This window comes from Botrytis sinoallii (genome assembly GCF_014898435.1).
Source record: "Botrytis sinoallii strain Bc 23 chromosome Unknown BSIN_006, whole genome shotgun sequence".
Classification (NCBI taxonomy): domain Eukaryota; kingdom Fungi; phylum Ascomycota; class Leotiomycetes; order Helotiales; family Sclerotiniaceae; genus Botrytis; species Botrytis sinoallii.
The window spans coordinates 2,292,640-2,311,669 of NW_024066033.1; the positions used below are offsets into that span (position 1 = coordinate 2,292,640).

General features: G+C 41.1%; 6 protein-coding genes across 6 annotated transcripts; 3 read left to right on the top strand and 3 right to left on the bottom strand.

Moving 5' to 3' along the window:
- The first annotated feature begins 2,569 nt into the window (after positions 1-2,569).
- Positions 2,570-5,482, top strand: EAF02_004418 (uncharacterized protein). The gene is made up of 5 exons (XM_038900466.1): positions 2,570-2,831; positions 3,279-3,580; positions 3,681-4,212; positions 4,264-4,794; positions 4,850-5,482. The coding sequence occupies exons 1-4, from the start codon at positions 2,768-2,770 to the stop codon at positions 4,311-4,313; spliced, it is 948 nt and encodes a 315-aa protein (XP_038760173.1). The 5' UTR covers positions 2,570-2,767; the 3' UTR covers positions 4,314-4,794; positions 4,850-5,482.
- A 173-nt stretch (positions 5,483-5,655) lies between these two features.
- EAF02_004419 (uncharacterized protein) lies at positions 5,656-6,651 on the bottom strand (the record flags this gene model as incomplete). Its single annotated transcript, XM_038900467.1, has 1 exon — positions 5,656-6,651. The coding sequence occupies one exon, from the start codon at positions 6,649-6,651 to the stop codon at positions 5,656-5,658; it is 996 nt and encodes a 331-aa protein (XP_038760174.1).
- Positions 6,652-7,028: 377 nt separating this feature from the next.
- Positions 7,029-7,542, top strand: EAF02_004420 (uncharacterized protein; the record flags this gene model as incomplete). Its single annotated transcript, XM_038900468.1, has 3 exons — positions 7,029-7,248; positions 7,302-7,338; positions 7,416-7,542. 3 exons carry the CDS (start codon positions 7,029-7,031, stop codon positions 7,540-7,542), a joined length of 384 nt encoding a protein of 127 aa, XP_038760175.1.
- Positions 7,543-7,746: 204 nt separating this feature from the next.
- EAF02_004421 (uncharacterized protein) lies at positions 7,747-10,008 on the bottom strand (the record flags this gene model as incomplete). The annotated part of the gene is made up of 2 exons (XM_038900469.1): positions 7,747-9,691; positions 9,716-10,008. The coding sequence occupies 2 exons, from the start codon at positions 10,006-10,008 to the stop codon at positions 7,747-7,749; spliced, it is 2,238 nt and encodes a 745-aa protein (XP_038760176.1).
- A 1,044-nt stretch (positions 10,009-11,052) lies between these two features.
- EAF02_004422 (uncharacterized protein) lies at positions 11,053-11,676 on the bottom strand (the record flags this gene model as incomplete). The annotated part of the gene is made up of 1 exon (XM_038900470.1): positions 11,053-11,676. The coding sequence occupies one exon, from the start codon at positions 11,674-11,676 to the stop codon at positions 11,053-11,055; it is 624 nt and encodes a 207-aa protein (XP_038760177.1).
- Positions 11,677-15,314: 3,638 nt separating this feature from the next.
- EAF02_004423 (uncharacterized protein) lies at positions 15,315-18,637 on the top strand. The gene is made up of 2 exons (XM_038900471.1): positions 15,315-15,820; positions 15,873-18,637. The coding sequence occupies exons 1-2, from the start codon at positions 15,643-15,645 to the stop codon at positions 18,338-18,340; spliced, it is 2,646 nt and encodes an 881-aa protein (XP_038760178.1). The 5' UTR covers positions 15,315-15,642; the 3' UTR covers positions 18,341-18,637.
- The last annotated feature ends 393 nt before the right edge of the window (positions 18,638-19,030 follow it).

A 19,030-nucleotide genomic window follows, 5' to 3' on the forward strand; every position in this document is an offset into this window, starting at 1 on the left:
AAAGAAAAATAAACAATTTATTATTATATATATATTCTCTTATTGCTTTAATTATATTAGCAATAACTTACTTTTACTATTATGTTTTCTTGATGGTATGGAAGGCATATTGATTATTAATTAAAGGATATGAAAAAGATAAGTAATTGAAAAAGATTTAGAAAAAAAAGGAAAATTCGAGTGATCTATATACTTTGAAGGCTTTACATTATTGTTAGACTATAAAACAGTTTCCTTTGTTTTCTATACACCTTTTCATTACGAAAAAAGTAAAAATTTGTATACACATTTGTTTATTATACCATATTATAATATAAATAATAACGCTTTATTGGGATTATCGATATATTTACAGATTAGATAATTATAAAGCTTAAAAGCAAGCTTTTTTGAAAGGGAGAATAGTATTACAGATCGCACCCAATCGCAGCTGCGATCGCTTATATGCGCGTTTGTGTATATGCACAATTATATATATATAGCTAATATATAAACGCGTTCTACAAACGCTTTGCTCCCGATTCTGTAATTATAGATTCTAAGGATAAATTGTACCCTGCTCTCGTAGTTCTTCTAAGGCAAAGTGTTACACTCTTGGTTTATTTATCAGTTTTAAAATAATAAATGATTAAAAGCTTGATAACTATATTCAAGCATTTACAGATATGTTCCAAAATTCAGAGACGAATTGAACTTTACAATCAAATATAATGGTTAGGGGTAAGCTGTAGAGCTTCCAGATATTCTTCTGGAATAAGCGGGTGATCTCTTTAGAGTTGTAGATATTATAATAAAACAAGAAATATTTCATTTTTGTTAATCAATCAATTATTATTATAGTAATATTGAAACTAATACTTTCGGGCAAATATATAATAAAATTTATTGAGATATCTTATCAAACTCTTTACAGAATTGGAAGTGAGTAAAGAATTCTTTCCTAGCCTTTATAATTCGGGGCAATATAATAGCAACTATAACAATTACAGACTCATTACATAATATAATTGTAATATTTAAACTAATAATAATTTCGGAATAATAATTTGAAGGTTCAGATACAATACAAATAACCGACAGCAGGTGATTCGTAGTATAAACAAAGCAGATAGGTTTTTAGGAGGTTGTAATTAGGAATATATAATTTCCCTTAATAATATAATAGATTGTTATTTTCGATATATTCAATAAAAGTGATTTTTGAGTGTTTCGGGGATCCTTTTCATAGGGATTTAAGGATAGATTCGAGTATAGAATCGATTTGATAGTCTTTGTGGAATAGGGTAAGCAAAGTTATATTGATTTCAATAATAGGTTCAGATTAAGAATTAAGATATAATTTAAAGAGCTATAATACAGAATCTTCCAAATTGAAGATATACAGAATTTTGCTAAGCAAGCTAGCCTGATTGGGCTCTAACTCACTTATGCTCCGGTGCGAGCGCTTAATTCGGTCCCCTCCGAGGGAACCAATATGTCACGTGATATCACACCGTGACACAGAGGTGGTCCCGTGACAATTTAAATAATTTCAAAAATAGAATTTTAAAAATGAAAGATTTATTTAAAGAATTTCTTTCGATTAATCTAAAATTTATATATTTTAATATTCAATATAACTTATTTAAAAAATATTATAATATTCAAAACTTTAATATTCAATATAAAATTTAAATTCATTTTAAAATTCATTTTCAATTTTTTTTAAAATAATAAAAATAACTAGAAAATCTAATAATCTATATTAAAATCAATTCTTATTACTTTTTAAATTTTTTTGATTTCTTTATAAGAAATTAATATCAAAAAATGTTAAAAGGAATAGAAGTTACCAGCGCTAAGCACATGACGAGATTAGTAATATGGTTACTTAAGCCTACTAGATTAGACCAGGCAAGGCAGGCATATTGATCCCCTACAATGTGAGGATTAAGATCAATACACATTGTAATATAGTCAATATAGAGGCCTCTTCCACCCAATCTTCTAATAAAAAATCTATTAAAATATCTTCCAATTCTATAAATAGACTTTAATATACTCTTTATTGAAAATTTATATATTAATTTTATATATTTATTTATTTGATTATTCAATCAGTTTTTATTTTAATAATTTGAAATTCTAGAGAATCAAAATAAATAATGTTATTCAATTCTAAAACTAAATTTTATCTTATTTTAATGATTTTGAATTTTAAATTGATTTTTATTTTGATTAAAAAAAACGTGCATATAGTAGGGGCGTGCACGTAGCAGGGATATCGGTTATAGGCAGAAAACGTTTGGTCGGCGCCGAAAGAAAGCACTAACTCTATTATTTCTCGTCGCGTCCTCATTGTTTGATCAGACACATACTCTTAACCATCAGATTTTCTGTTATTGATGAAAGACCTTCTTTTTTTGACCACAAAATGTGAACGCAAGAAGTCGAGCCACCTCCAAAAAGAGCACTCGGCGTTTAACCTCACTATCGCACATTGCAGAGCAACCGGCCGAATTCTCCGTTGTAGAACACTTGGCCCGTAACATTATTCAGCGTGGGTATAAATTGACTGCCAAATGTTTTCCTTTCAGAAAATACACAAAAGACTTGAGATTGTACAAATTCAGATGAATGTCAGCTTTTCGGCCTATTTTGCTGCATAAGCAGCTCGGAATTCCGAGCTAAGTGGGAAATGGGACCACTGCATGCATTTCATCCATACTCTCCTGTTTCACATCATTCGGCCTTTCACAGGTAGTAACTCAATCTTCGCCGTGAAGAGATGGAGCTAGACACTATGGAAGGAAAGCCAGGCTGCCTGTCTTGTGGAGCCAAGTTCAACCACCGTAAGTCACGAGAATTTCCCATTCCGTTTGCGTTGACGTTGAAATCTCACAACGTCGCAGAATCATCGCTTAGTCGCCATTTGAAAAATCAATGTAACAAAAATCAATCACGACGGCGTAAGGCTTGTCTTCAATGTGTCATAGACAAAACAAGGTGTAGTTTAAAACGGCCTACTTGCTCACGATGTCATGTGCGCGATGTTGCCTGCGAATACGCTATTCCTGAAAACCCGAACACTCCTACGAATTTGAGACACGACCTTTCAGAAATTGAGAAGGATCCGACATGCACCACGCCTTCAGACATTTCACCAACATTTCGTCCACAGTTTCTACAGTCAACATTCGACCCTAATCTATTCGACACCTTTTTCTCGGATGTAGGAACCTGGTCATCAATGCCACAATTAGATCTTGATTTATATCCGCAACATATAGATCACTAAGGGATGTCATCCTTTGGTCGTGAGGGTGAAGGTAATTCTGAGCTTGTTCGACTCAACGACGCCCCGTCCATTGAGCTGCAACCTTGTCCAGAATCAAACTCAGTTGCTTTAGCAAATCACAGCATGGAACTAATATTCCGTGTCTTTCGTACTTGGCCTCAGATGCTGGCTGAGGGATTTCAACTGCCTCCAATATTCCACTCCACACATTTTGCCCAGCATGATGTTCTGCCCCGGCCACTGGCCACTTGCACAACATTAGTCAAAATGTGGCATGGACAAAGCGTAGGAGCTGAAGAGATTGTGAGGAAGACAATAATTTCAGAGTTAAATCTTATTGTCGATTAAGTAAGTCTCGATGCACATCTTTCTACGGGGCCGTCTAATTGGTCGCCTAAAATAGCCCGAAGAACTTGACGAAACGATGCTCATAGCAGTTCTACAAGCTGTAGTGATTTATTCCATTATCCTCCTCTCCCCATCAAAAGCCCCACAAAATTCCCCTGATGATAATGAAATCGTCTTTCAAAAAGTCGAGTCACTTGTGTGGCACGTTGTGCGTGATGGTCTTTTTCTCAAAGAAGAGAGAGCACAGACACGACCATGTTGGCAAGCTTGGATACATGTCGCATCCAAACGTAGAGCAGTGCTCACTTTATATCTCCTTCCCTGGGCATATTCTGTGTTGCACAAAGTTCAATGTTTCGACTGTAAAGACCTTAGGTTTATGCCTGCACCGGCCCCAAAGGTACTTTGGCAAGCAAGCACTGAACAAGAGTGGAACACAAAATACATACATTGGCTTTCGAGATGGAGTGGCCGAATCTACCTTCAAGCCGAGATTGGAGATATTCTACCCGGTACTACTTTGAACAATAGAGCAGAGAAATGGTTTGGGGAGGTTGACGAGTTTTGGTTTATTATGGCTTCAATTGGTAAGTTCTCACTTTAATATTTCGGAATTTACTATACTAACAGTTTTGCAGTTAACGCTACGGAATTTGACCCACCATCACTTAAAATATTAATTCAGTAATCGTATAAATACTTGGGATAATAAATCATCATTTCATTATTTTATAAAGGTAAATCTAACACGCACATAAAATTTATAGACATTTGATTTCAGGACCTCGTTGCTGAATCTAATTTCCCAATATGTCCACCATTCAATAGTTAGAACCAACTACTGACTCCTCGATCTTCGTTATATGCCAGCCAAGTTCAATATAAAGTGGAATTTACTTAGGCGAATAACCACTCCGCTCGTAGACTCGAATTTCTTTCACGCCTTGAGGGTGTCTACCCACCCCTCCAAATCCATGTTGAATATAGAGACATCACCCCTCGGAACACCCATCATGATAGTCAATCGATAATCAATCAACCACTTCACAGTTCCCCCTTCGGTCACCTTCACAAGTTTATGGAGATATCTGGCTTCGGCAAAGAACGACTTGTCGTCGGCGAAGTGGCTTGCTGAGACATATGTGGTAGCTTCAGCAGTGTCATTTCCAGTGAGTCGAATGACTTGTGTGCTCAAGCTATGGAAAGTGCTGACATGTCCAATAGTCTTCTGTAACTGCTAGATGACAGTGTCGATGCCATTTATGAGACCAAGAGAACCTGTATAGTCCGCTGCACAGTCTTTTGTGAATGAATTGCGAAGCCCCTCAAAGGTGTTCATATCAAAAGAAATTGCAACGTTTGCAATTGCATTTCTGATAAGTTCGTGATCTGATGTAATAGACTCCATTGCTATGGTTCTGTTACTTGATGGAAGGATGTCTGTGTAGAATGTGTTGGCTTTTATGATATGTTGTGAACTGGAGCTTGAGGTGATGTAGAGGAGAGTATTGGTATTTGTCTGATTACAATTCAAACACGAGTCAATGCCAGGAAATCTTGCCTTATATATATCTGCTCATGAGCGTTCAGTTCCTTGATTATAATATACAGTCATCAATTCTGACGTATTGATTATCAATGCTTGCAAGCAATTGAACTGGACAATACCATCTCCAGAATGATAGATTAGCAATCTGAGATTCGGAGCTCTCTGTTTCACAAAGATTCCCGAATTCAACAATATCCTGACAAATTACAAATCCTGACCCCCAGATCGGCGGAGTAGTTAAGAGAAGGAATCAAGGAAATTATGGGAATTTGTATTTGAACCAGCATGCATATCTGGAGGTAAATATTTCGTTATTCATCCATGGCAAAAGGTTTATGAAATATATTTCATTATTTTTATTCTCCAATGATGATTTATAGGTACTGCTCACATTTCTCAAATTACATCATTGAAAACCATTCCATCCATTAAAAAATTAAGCCAAATATTTTAATCATATGCAGAAACATGCGTTTGGACGTTAGACATCTACGATCTTGGAGCCTGGTATAGTGAGAACAAACTCCTTCCCGAACACTTCAACAGGTGTCTGAAAGCCTGGTATAGCCTGATGATTCATCACTCGCTTGGCAGCTTGCACTGATGCCATTGAAGTGAAAGTATAGCCATTCATTGTGTGGAGAGCGGCTCTCTGGGTAACTCCGTGTTCATATGTGACACTGACTGCTGCATGATATGGTGTAGTCTTCCTCTCCGCGGCCGTTGGACCTTCCGGCAGCAAAGCAAGATCTCCGGTCGGAAAGTTCGCATCAGAGATATTTACATATGTTGCGATGTTGAGCACATTTGTAGATTTCTGTATGGTGAGGAGATCGGGCAATGTCACTGGAAAGGACGTAACATATCCATTGCCATCATCAAAATCGAATTCGGCCGTGTTGTTTACATCCTGTCCAACCAGTGACCCGTCAACAAGCTGAAGACACTGGCTAGTTATACTCTCTGCCGCACTTTTCGCTGACCCGCGTGATATTGACCCAGCGACGCGCAGGGCAATTTCAATTTTGATCGGGGTTTTGACTTTCTCCTTCTCGACAACATGACTAGCAAGACAGCCCAACATCGCCACGCTCCCTCCACACCCGGGCATAAGCATAACGTTGGCATCTCTTGCCTCTTTGTCAAGCTCCTGCGCATATTGATAACTGTCTAATTCTGCTGCGATGTCAAGGTAATGCACTTTATTCCGGATGCATGCTTCGATAAGCGGCTTGGAAGTGTGCACGAAAGGACCGGCACAATTGAGAAGAACAGAAGCTTCTTTCAACACCAAAGCGGTTAAATCAACTTGGTTGATATCAAAAACCGAATAAGAGACGTCGAGTAGGGATGCTAGGCTCTTGAGCTTATGCTCTGTCCTGCCAGCAATTGAGAAGTCGAGGTTGAGACTTTTTGCATACTCGCTAGCCAATTGGCCAGAGTACCCTGTTGCGCCATATATGATGAATGATGTCATGCTTTTTATTTTCTTCTTCTTCTTGGAGAGCTGTGTTGAAACTTTGATAGATATGGTCTCATGGTGATATATCTAAATCATTTTATACAACTTACACATCCACTTTTTAAACACCACTAAGTTGACCACTAAGTTGAAACATCACACTTGCCAAGCTTCGGGCTTTACGTTCGCACTAAACGTAAAGTTGCGAGGTAGAAAGCGCGACGTGCAGGAATGACGTTTGGTGTGACCAATATACTCGGAGCTCCGGGCTGCTTAATCAAAGGGTTCGCCAAGGAACCCCTCACATCCATAATGCAATGCAGATATATAAGTCACCACTATCTACCCTAATTTACTAAGATTAATCATTCACGAACTTATTAGTCGCAAAGATGACAATCAACCACATCTTCTTCAACGCTTCCGCAGCCAAATTCCAAGCGCTACGATCATTCTATGAGGTAGTGTTAAAACCCATAGGCTACACTGAGATGATCTGCGCAAACAACGATGCTCTGATCGGCTACGGTAGTGATTATCCTTATTTTTGGCTGAAGAAGTTGTCCGAAGGTCAATCGCCGATGCCAACGCATGTTGCGTTTGATGCCCCGAGTAAGAATACCAAGTATGGAAATAATTGCAGCTAGCTGATGAATCACAAATAGATCAAGAGGCAGTAGATCAATTCTACGAAATTGCATTGTAAGTTGGATATACAGATAACTCATCAATATTCCTTGAATATCTTCTCTTTTTGTGGATAGCTGACCATGTTTTAGACAAAATGGCGCAAGTGATAACGGACCGCCGGGCATTCGAAAGGAGATGAGTCGGCAGCCGTACTATGCGGCTTTCGTCTCGGATATAGATGGGAACAATGTGGAAGCAGTATGTGTTTTGAAGTAGTGGTGCTTGGGAGTTATATACTCGATGGCTTTCATCCATTATCTCGTTGGAAATTCAATGCTAAAGGACCTTATTCTTCTTTTCATCATGAGCTTTATGTATACGAGGAAATGAAGGTCCCTTTTGGCAGATGTTAAGTTCGTAGCCGTGCTTTTGGACTACATCAAATTACAAATGACTTGACCGTCGATCTCTTTAATGCTGTCAATGAAGTTCTATCTCTTCAATTGGTACCATTCCGCTTCCCACCAAGTCTGCTGTCTCTCCATTCATTAACCCATAAACAAAGCACTCCCCTATCAGTTTCCAACCTGTTCCATCCCTTCTCAAAACTAGAGGAACACTACATCCAGGTAGAACCACAATTGAATCACCTATCATAGCAGCTGCGACCGTAAGGCCAACCCTACCATTTTGAGTTCCAACTAATCTCCGCCACGCAAGGACATTGGCAGCCCACGTCGAAGAATCCCGCAAGTCATCATTACTTGTGCTTCTTTCCTCATCCCTAAATAACTTTCGTTCCTTGATGGTTTTTGCATCGGCTAGAAGATCTTTGAGACGTGTTCCACAAATGGCCAGTTCCTTATTGCGTTGCGCGAAGCCATGCAGACTGAAATCGAGACCTGAACCGCCGCCTTCTGTTGTACCAAATACCGTCCATAGTTTCGGCAAACGAAGGACCGCCCATGAAGGAGGAGGTTTCTCGCCGTTAGGCGTGGTATCCGCCACAATAGTTCTCCAGAATGCTTCTTTAAGGCCATTAATGGTGCCATATGCATTTTGGATGGAGATTGCACTGATGTGGTTCTTCGGGAATGCTTCATCGTTCTCGTGGGCGTTAAATGCTGAAAGGGTAGCTATGGAGTCGATGAAAACGGCATGAAGTAAAATAATGTTACCACGAAGAAATACTGGAGGTGAAGGGTGTGTGAAGCCACGATCTGCTTTGTAAATGCCAGGGAGAAATATGACCGGTGCGGCTGTGCATGACCAACAAACTACCCAAGAGGGTAACTTATGTATGCAAGGTGTTGCAACCTCCACGAAACGACCTCCTATCATTTTACGCATCCAACGAGGATCACTTGCAAGTATTGATGATAGCATAATTTTATCAACAGGAGAATGAACCAATCTGAGAATGTCCAAACCGTGTTCGTTATTCGAGATTATTTCCCGTGTGAAATTGGTAAATATCTCGGGGAGCTCGATTCGGTAATTGGGCGACACGTTCGCCAATCCTTTCACGCAAGGTATAGCAAGAATCCCATAGACCTTGTCCCGTGCATCGGTAGCTTGCGCTTGTCTTGCCAATTCAAGAGCCGGCAGAGCGGTACTAACACCCCCCTGATTCAACTCACGCATGTTTTGAATACGGATAAGATGTTTCCACTGTTGTCCAGGAGTTCCCTCGCGATCTTCTATCCGTCGATCTATTGTAGCTACGGTCGTATGCCGATCAGCATCATTTGTATGTGTCGTGATATACCGTAAAACAGTATCTTCTTGCCTTTCTATCATCTGACAAGCTTTCCATATATCGCGTAGACACATAGAATGATTTCCCCAGATAACAGGCGCATCCATCCGAGCCATGGCCAACTCTTGCAAAATCCAAAGACGATGCCAATATTGGCATGCAAAAAATGAACGGAGGGATTCATACGCAAAGTCATGCCATGGCAAAGTGTAAGGGGCTGACTCCACCGCGTTGGCGGTATTATGATGCAAGTTTCCATATTTGACTGCGAATTCTCTCAGCTTTCCATCCGACCCTATCTCATGGGCGAGCCATTGTAATGCAGTATATGCCATGGTCGTATTTGAAGTCCTTGAACCAAGAGAGACTACCACTTGCCATGCCATAGCATAAATATCTCGCATGAGCTTTACTTGATGCTCGCGTTCATCTAGATCATCTTGATTGATACACAACGCATCAATCCACAAGTTAACACGCCTTCTAACCCAATTCGACTTTCGCAATTCGATCATCGCAGTATGAAGATTCTGGGTAACTTGAATCTCAATCCCATTGACTAATATTGTCTTTTTGTCCGCGGGAGATCCCCAGACATATGATAGTGCGACATATCTATCTGTGAGATGGGATGAACTTTCACTAGGCGCAATAGCTTCGTCGGATCTGCTTTGAGTCGCTTATAAGGACTTGATATATGCTTTCAAAGGGCGGTCAAAAAGTCCCCTTCTAGGTTTAAACAACGTCGTATAATCGTATGGCTTTTGATGAAGACCTCTCCACTCCCGCTCGGATGCCTTTTCACTGTCGACAAATTCATGATATACACCTAATTCTTCGAGTTTAACCGGACGCATTTGGCATGATATCATATCAAACTCGTCAGGATCTGACCGGGAACTTGGCTCGAGACATAAAACCCGAATTTCATCGTCACCCAGAGGTCGGTAAAGCAAAGGACTCCAGGTTGGAGAGTCTGTCATGGCGATTTGAGGATCGGCCAGGTCACCTATGAAAGGATGATACTTTGATAAGATGGATCAAAGAAGCACAGCAAGTACAACGCGTTTTGCGATGATTCTTTCTCGTCACATTTTAATGATTGCTTCCACCCCCACCTATGAAGATGAGGATGCGGCAATTAATGTCAGCATTGCTTATTGGGCCAACTTCAGGCATAGAACAGATTATTCCATCATATGAGCTTTTGCGTTTTCAAAATATATTGAATCATTGTCGTGGGACAGAATCTTTCTGCAAACACTCACGTGCTAGTCATTCATCTATAATTAGGGCACATAATTCACCCCTGTGCTACTTCAAACTTGATTGGGACTAGCGCGCTAGCAATCATCATCCTATCTTTGATCTCGTCTCATCCCTCGTTTTCATTATTTTCAATGTTTACAAACAACATTGATTACAGGCTAATCAAGAATCGTTGCAACAAATTTGATTTATCGTTATGGATGATGCTTACAGGTGAGTAATTAACTGGCTGTACTAAGTCTTCTTTGATATTTTGTAATTGCATGTGTATTTGTTGGATGAAGCTCTAATCCTGAGATTTCATTGGCTTTCAGATGGTTACACCTTGATCCTTGTGTAGTTACATCGCTCTTGCCCCCATGGCTTACATTTGCTTCAATTTCTTATTTTTGTCTCGCGTTGTCCGTGTTGGATATAGCTTCAGATCCTGTGCCTCACAGATTCATATTGCGGTGAAGCTTCCAACATTCACAGTCTACAATTATCACATCACTTGGAAACGAAGTTGGAGACATAGATATGGAATCGAAAAAAGTAACTTCGATTCTAGAATGTATAGTCATGAAACCCAAAGTTAAACACGCTATGCACCACCATTATGCTCCTATAATGCGCCAATTGTATTTCGAAAATGCAGTCCATCAAATTCAATAATCCACGTAGTCAATTTGTCCCCAAATCCACAGCATATTATTCTATCCCACCACGAGAACCAATCATTCTTTTTGGTCTGCAATCTCCTTCATAATCCTTCACATTTAAATCAAAAGACGGGCGAAAGCAAGTGCGATAACGGCGATAGCACCCTTGGAGAATTGCTTGACGGTTGGACCAGCGTTGGCGGTGGTGGAAGCAGTAGCAGCGGAAGAGGAAGCCGAAGCTGAAGTCTTGCTGGTTGTCGAAGGCTTTTCGGTGCCAGAGGCAGAGGTCGAGGTTGAGTTGGCGGCGGCTGTTGCGGTAGCTTGGCCAGAAGTTGCGGTGGTGGTAGCAGCACCGGAGCTTGTAGTAACGGTGATGGGGACAAGAGTGGCAATTTGAGCTGATGTTCCAGTAGAGCTTGGGGTGATGGTACCGCTGCCAGGAACCTCATGTCCTGAAGCGTCATCCAAGGTGCAGCCGTAATCAACATCTGGTGTAATACCATCACTTGAACCGAAGCATTTTTCGAAAGCTTGTTGATCAGCACTGCTAGTAACATTGCAGTAACTATAGCAACCCTCCAAGATAACGTTGACTGGGGCACTACCGCAACATTTTGTCATGGCGCTCACGGCGGCAGAGTTGGAGGTGATATTACCTGCAGTGCAAGCATTGACATAATCGTCGCTGCCAGCGAGAGCGAGGACGGGGAAGAGTGTAATGGAAGGATCAATGCAATTCATCTTGGCGGTTGATAATTGAAGAGTTGAAGTTATTCGAAGGTTTTATGGATGTGGTGTATGGAGTCGTGTGTTTGTAAGGTTGATGGTTTGAGTTTGTAAAAAATTGAAAGCTTGTTGACCTTAAATGGAGAAGGATTTGAAAAGCAATGAGATAACCGAAGCAGGCGCAGTAGCTTAGTCGCTAGTGCCGTTTTTTGAATAATCTTAATTGGAAGAAAAAAAGCAGATGATATTTCCCGTTTGCTTAAAGGAAATTGGCAAAAAAGTGAATGTTGACGAGAGAGAAAATCTTTGTGAGGCGGAAATTGAAAGGATTCTTAAGACTCTTTATTCACTTCATGACCAGCGTTACATTGTAACATCCTGAAGGCTTATTATTTGAGACGATTCTATAAATACCGGATAGTCAGACGCAATTACCGGGGCAGAGCAATTTGTGTAATACAACAGTTGGAATAAGCAATGAAGGCTGTGCCGGGTAGGTACCTGCAGCAATCACAAGCCACAGAACAACATATTATTTGTTTCCAGTGAATTGGCAGCCAATGACATTTCTTGAAAGAGGCCTGTGTTAATGAGAAACTTTTCAACAAATACAGCTGTAGCTACATTGCATTGATGTGGTTGTATCTCACAGGCGCAGTAATTTCAAGCCAGCTCAAAAATAGTTTCCTGGTCTCACAAACCAACAGCCCCCAACACGAGCAACTTCCATTTTCTGTCTTCTGCTTCTTTTCCTGAATCGTCTTTAGGACGAGTAGGATTAGTTTGTCTCCTCTCTTGAGTCATAATAGATGATTTCTCTACATTTTCACTTAAAACACTTAAAAGATTCAAAAGATTCAAAAGATTCAAAAGATTCAAAAGATTCAAAAGATTAGGTTATCTGTAGACCTCTTGATTGATTACTCAGCTAGTGTGGTAAGCACATTATCATATAATCACTCCTATAACGTGTTTTATCAGCATGTGGCCCATATCAGCATGTGGCCCACTTTCACCTCAATTCACACCTTCAAACCTATATTATTCAACCATTATTGAATCAATTGATTAAAACTATTAAGAATCTAATAATCTAGGATCTATTACATTGTTTTGACAAGTTCTTGAATTGTGACCTGGTTTCCACACTTACTACAGCACCTATTAGAAAATGCTTCCCCATTAGGATTTCCCTTATTTTGACGCTCGTCGCGTTGAATCTGAATATCAACCTCTTGCTGAGATAATATATCAAGAGCCTCTTGTCCAGTAAGTACTCCTCCTTGGCGTAATTGGGTTTTTTTCGCGCGTCGACGCTTGCTTAATGCCTCATTTGCCTTTCGAAGTGTACGAATCTCAGCATTCAAAAGTGTATTTTCATGAGCTAATCTCTCTGTACCCTTAGCTAGAGCTAATACAGTTTCGAATATAGGTGTAGGGGAGCTTGATTGATGACGAGTTATTCGAGATTTAACTAGTGTTGATTGAGAAAGAGCTTCAGTTGGATTGTGAGGGGTTTGAGAGATCCATTGGTTTAGATCGAAAAAGGGGGGAGTAGGTGTACGAATTCGAATATCTAGTTTCGAAAGCACAGCTTCAGGATTAAAGGGTATTAAACCTGCTCCTCGAAACCCTGATTTCACATTCTGAATTGTGATTGATTCTTCGTATGCAGCTTTAAAAGCTATAAAGAATTCAACCTTCGAAATATGATTGATATGTGCCTTGATAAATCCATTAATTTGACCACCATATGAACGTTTCAGATTGCCAAAACAACCCACATCAAGTGGTTGAGTTAAATGACTTGAATGCGGTGGTAATCCTAAACATACAATATCATTCTCTTTACAATATGCCTGAAAAGGATCTGATACGTGGCTTTCATGCCCATCTAGCACCAACATTCGATATTTTGCCCTTTCTTCGATTCTTAGTATGCTTATCGAAGTGTTTCAACCATTCTAAACCTGTCTCATTGTTTGTCCATCCATTAGATGTAGGTTTAATAGCCCAATCCGCAGGAAAACCGGTTTCGGTATACCAATTGGAAAGATGGACCTGTCCCTGAACCACTAGAAATGGGGGTATAGTTTCACCCTCCCCATTACCACATATGATCGCTGTAGCCCATTCTCTATTGCCTGGTTGTATTGCCTTGCTTCTGCCATTTCGTTCAGCACTAGTTACTACCATTCCGGGGCATATTATACCCATCATAAAGCCCGTTTCGTCGAAGTTGTAGAAATCGCAATCGAGAATACCATATTTCGCTCGCATATTCGAAACTAATCGAAACCACTTCTCAACGAGCTCAGGATCTTCGCAGAGAGCCCTTTGAAAGTCATAAACACGACTAAAACGCGTCTTTAATTCGATTCGACGCTTTACGAATCGATGCGCCCAGAGCTTCCCAACACACTTTTCACCCCTCGATTCAAGAATATGATTCGCCATATCTTCCACATTTCTTAATTTAGGTGGAAATCCTCTCTCGTCCATATCAATTATATATTCAGAAATGATATTCTCTTCTAGTTCTGAAAGATTGTAAGATTTATGTCGATATTCAGTACGAGGGGATAAACCGTCAATTCTATGCCGTAGTGTTGTACGCGGGACATTGTACATATTAGCGATCTTTCGAATGCTTAGTTTTTTGTCTTTTTGAATAGCTTCGATGGCAAGGAGTATACAAGCTTCTTGATTCTTCGAATTCATCGTGGATTGTTGATAAAACGCGTGTTGAAAGAGAAAGGTGTGAATTGAGGTGAAAGTGGGCCACATGCTGATATGGGCCACATGCTGATAAAACACGTTAATCCTACAAAAACTTTCATACACATTATGAGCAGGAGCTCGGGGCCAATTAGTGATTGTCGTATTTCAGATTCCGTATTATTCACAATTTGAACACAAAATTAGGCGTCCACTTTTTTGATCGTAAAGTTGCAGCCAATTACAGTTACCATTTGTGGCTCATCATTCTCCCTATTGATAGGCCGCTGCTGATCAGGCCAGTGCTTAAAACTATGACAGGAACCGTGGGTGCGGGGGAGTTCTCAAACATACAGGGGAATATAACCATAAGCACTAGCGAGTTGTCATGGGCTACCTAGTCATCATCGTCTTCCCTGTGTTCTTATTTGTGCCTATAAGCATTTTTCACCCCCTGTGGACATCGCCATAGAACTGTTTATTGGTCACTTTACGTACAGCCTCAATTAATAAGATTAGCACGTTATTTCCCTTGTCTCCCACATTCTTCCTTCAACATCCTTCTGTAACCTCATCTCTAGTTGAGGCTTACGTACTCATATGAAAAGCATCTATTATTGATGATTTTCTACCGGTTTAGGAGAATACCTGATCATCAAGTTGTTCCTTCGAAACCGTTCGAGAATTGAGGTTGATATGCCGTTCAAGCCGATGTGTTTGATCATCCCGAGAAGTTAGCTTCTCACGTGGATAATACTATGTTTTCCTAGGTAATGCTGTTGAAGGAGTACCCGAAATTTCCTCACAGTCAGCATCCTACGTAGAACACACTGCCCTTTTACTGTTCATGATAAAGTTTTGGAGGAAGTCTTCTAAAAATGTATCTTCATGACTCGCTTGGCTGGGTCGAAAACACACACACAAGATTCCAGGCAGTTCTTGGCACTTCTCACCACCAGGTTCATAGAAATCCTTCTATGATCATGTAGATTGCGTGACGGTTGATCTGATTATTCCATCTTGTAAGGCTCGAGGGAGAGAGGATGGTCGGTATATAAGACAGAGGAGTGTTACTGACTCCTACCTTCTTCTCTCCATCTCATTTCACATTCTCTTTACAGCATCTCTCTAGTCATTCCTTTTTCCTTTCCTAGGATTTATTGGTCCGTTTCATTCATTCATTGAGTGCTGTTTTTGATACGGGTAACCGAATTTCACATTTCCTTCATTTTTCTTTGAAATTGCAATCATAATATCTATATCATGCGTCAATCAGTCTTTGCCCTTGCGGCTCTTTCTTTATGGCAGAGCTGCACTGCTCAAGCAATCAAGGAAACTCTAGTCCCATATCATCCGAAAGACCTTGGTCTTCAAAGAAGAGATGCACCACCTAGCGTCACTCTTCAAAGTGAACTCAGTCTTATCTGGGGATCATCAAACGGTATGCTGCCTATCCTATCTCAATTACGAAATAATCGTTTAACGAAGAATAGGTTCAACTTTTGTCAATGTAACCCTCAACACAGGCGAAACAGAACTTGTTATCTCCACCGAGCATTTTTCCGACAGTCTCACAGACGTGCAATGCAACGGTGATCTTGTGCTCACCTTCAAAGACAATGCTACTTTCCAAGATGCCATTTCCGATTGGTCCTGGGTCAACTTTCATGAGAATCGTACATTTTTCATGATCAACAACTGGGGTGCGTGCGCTGCTGCATCGGAATCTGGTAGACAGCCATGGATTGTTCACGGAGTCGATGTCTATGATGAGCAAAATTTCATTGTCAACTTCAATGCTACTCTCTCGGACTGGGATGATGTCATGTCTGGTGCCGTTATCGAGTTTGGTGCCATGTCAACATCCTATTCATCCAAGAGAACCGACACTGTTAGCAAGACTCTATCTCTCAACATGGCCCACAGTCTTCCTCAGACCTTCTTCAGTAAATCTACCAACAATGGACTTGACTTCTCCATTGACTGTCCTGGTTGTGCTACCACCGGTACTATCGATGTTCAAGGAAAGATTGTTATGAACACCGTCATTGGCATTCCAACCAGTGTCAAGTCTATCTCTATCACTGCTACTCCAAAAGGATTAGGTGCTAACTTGGCTCTTGGATTCTCTGTTTCCGGTACGTTGGGTAGTGGGTGGTCCAAAGACTGGAACTTGGTTACTGTCGGTCTTCCAGGGTGGTCTATTCCAAAGATCATCGACCTAGGTCCTCAATTCACTGTCGATGCCGGTTTCGCTCTCAGCGGTATCGAAGGAAGTGCTTCAATCAGCGCTGGTGTCAACGTTGCCATCCCAGACTCTTCTTCCGCTGTTCTTGGTATCAACGGTGTTGATTCTAGCTTCAATGGCTGGGTTCCAACTGCAACTCCTCAAACTCCCAAGGTCAGCGTTGAGGTCGATGGAAGCTTGCAACTGTACACCGAACTTGGTCTTGATGTCGGACTTACCGTTCTCAGCAAGTGGGGCTTCGGAGGTGGACTTTTCCTCAGAATACCAGATGTCAAGATTGATCTTGGCGCTGAATTTAACACTCAAGGTGTATGCCCTGGATCAGCCGATGTTTTCGGTGTCACTTTAGGTGCAACTGTTGGTGTCGATCTCAACCTTGGTGTCTACACTGAATCTGGTGGAGACAAGAGCTGGAAGGCAAAAACCTCCATCTACACCAACAACAACTTGATCACTCCTATTGACAAATGTTTCCCCCTCGGCCCAACTCTTCCAGTTGGTGGTAAGGGAGTCTCGATCAAGACTGTCGGTACCGTTCCAGTTTCTTCTGCTAAGGTAGTTTCCACCACCAAGGCCGCTGCTACCAGTAAAGCTGCTACCACCTCCGCCAAGCCAACCAGCGCTGGTGCTTCATCCAAGCCATCAGCCGTTTCTGCTAGTGCCACTCTTAAGACTTCAGGATCAGCATCAGCTACTAGCATCAAGGTTTCTGGAACCGGTGCATCTTCATCTATCAAGGTCTCTGGAACCACTGTACCTTCTTCTATTAAAGGCTCTGGTACCGGACCCTCCTCAAGCAAGATAACTGGCACTGGTATTTCTGGATATGGCACCAGTAAGATCGCTGGAACTGGCGTCTCTTCCAGCAAGATTGTTGGAACTGCCGTTTCATCATCTGCTCATGGATACGGATCTGCCCCAGCTTCATCATCTGCTCACGGATACGGATCCGCTCCAGCTTCCTCCGCACTTGACTACGGAACTGTCCCAGCTTACCCTACCACTACAAAACTCTCCGGAACTGGAGTATCTTCATCTAGCAAAGTCGCTGGTACTGGTGTCTCCTCGGTTCCCTCTTACGGTACTCACCCGGATACTACCGCTTCATCCATCAAGGGTGCTAGTACTTCAACTGTCAAGACTTCTGATACTGTTGTAATTAGCAGCTCAAGGTACATCTCTGCTTCAGGAGTTAGCTCAGTCAAGACTGCTATCGGTTCATCTGCCTCATCTGCACTCGGTCTTGAGACAAGTAAAGCTTCTTCTTCTTCGGCTAAGGCAACCACAACAGCTGGTGCTCCAGTTTATGGAGGATCTTCTACTTCTTCCGCTCTTGGTCTCGAGACAAGCAAAGTTTCTTCCATTGCTGCCTCTTCCACCAAAGTTTCCAGCACAGTCGTAGCAAGTTCCACCTCAACTAAAGCCACCACAACCGTCATTCCAACCAAGACTGCCACTGGAACCGTTGCCCCAGCTCCAACAGCCACAGGTACAATCTCCACATGTGACAAATGGGTCACAATTGAAGATAACAGCTGCTCTTGCACCAACATTGAGAACTACTACGGTGTCAGCACCACTAACCTTAATCTCTGGAACCCTGCTCTCGGAAGCGAGTGTAAATTGACTGTTGGACAAGCCGTTTGTATCGGAGTCAAGGGCTCCTACAAGCGATCTGTCAATGGTCGTCTTGCTCGATTTGTTGACGCTTAGATGATATGCTCTGTATGGGGGTAATAAAAGGCTTGATTGGATGTGATATGAATGGTATTTGCATTTTCGAAGGATCAATGAACGGATTTTTGGATTTTCTTTATATTTCTTTTTTATTTTCTTAGGGATGGGATTGGATTGGATCGAATCGGATCGGCCGGTTTGCATGGCTGGATTTAGTGGGGACTTATTTACCTATTGCATTGTTTCTTTTTTGTATGAATAGAATTAAGAGATTGAGGATGAAAGGAAAGGAAATTAAAGTTGATGATTTTAAGATAGGGCTTTAATTTTGATGATTGTGATGTGTGAAGTGTAATGCGAGATGCGATGAGGTGAGAGCCTTTGAGTAATATCAACTTGCAGGAAGTCAAATGATGTTTATTTAAAGCATTTATCTAAGTCAATTCGGTGTCTGGGCAGTGAATATCACGTAGCTCCAACGCGTCGCTAGTTCATTTTATCACAACCATTTTTGACCCCGCTTCACAAATCAAAAGTAATCAAGGGTTTCCAGTCTCGGCATCAATCCGCACAATCAGTAATCCAGCTTCTCAAGGCTGGCTATCTCATGGCATTTTTGAGTGTCTCAAGACTAGACTGAAATTTAAACAATCCTTTAATACATATCTTTCCATCACCAGTCAACAATGTATGAATAGCCAAGTCGAGAGTGACTGATTTCCATCC

What these genes read in the sequence shown, in the direction of transcription:
- EAF02_004418 (XM_038900466.1), top strand. Translation starts at nt 2,768, where the DNA reads ATGGAGCTAGACACTATGGAAGGAAAGCCAGGCTGCCTGTCTTGTGGA. An exon ending in GCGTAGGAGCTGAAGAGATT is followed by an intron (nt 3,581 to 3,680) that starts GTGAGGAAGACA and finishes CGCCTAAAATAG; the next exon opens with CCCGAAGAACTTGACGAAAC. An exon ending in GTTTATTATGGCTTCAATTG is followed by an intron (nt 4,213 to 4,263) that starts GTAAGTTCTCAC and finishes ACAGTTTTGCAG; the next exon opens with TTAACGCTACGGAATTTGAC.
- EAF02_004423 (XM_038900471.1), top strand. Translation starts at nt 15,643, where the DNA reads ATGCGTCAATCAGTCTTTGCCCTTGCGGCTCTTTCTTTATGGCAGAGC. An exon ending in TATCTGGGGATCATCAAACG is followed by an intron (nt 15,821 to 15,872) that starts GTATGCTGCCTA and finishes AACGAAGAATAG; the next exon opens with GTTCAACTTTTGTCAATGTA.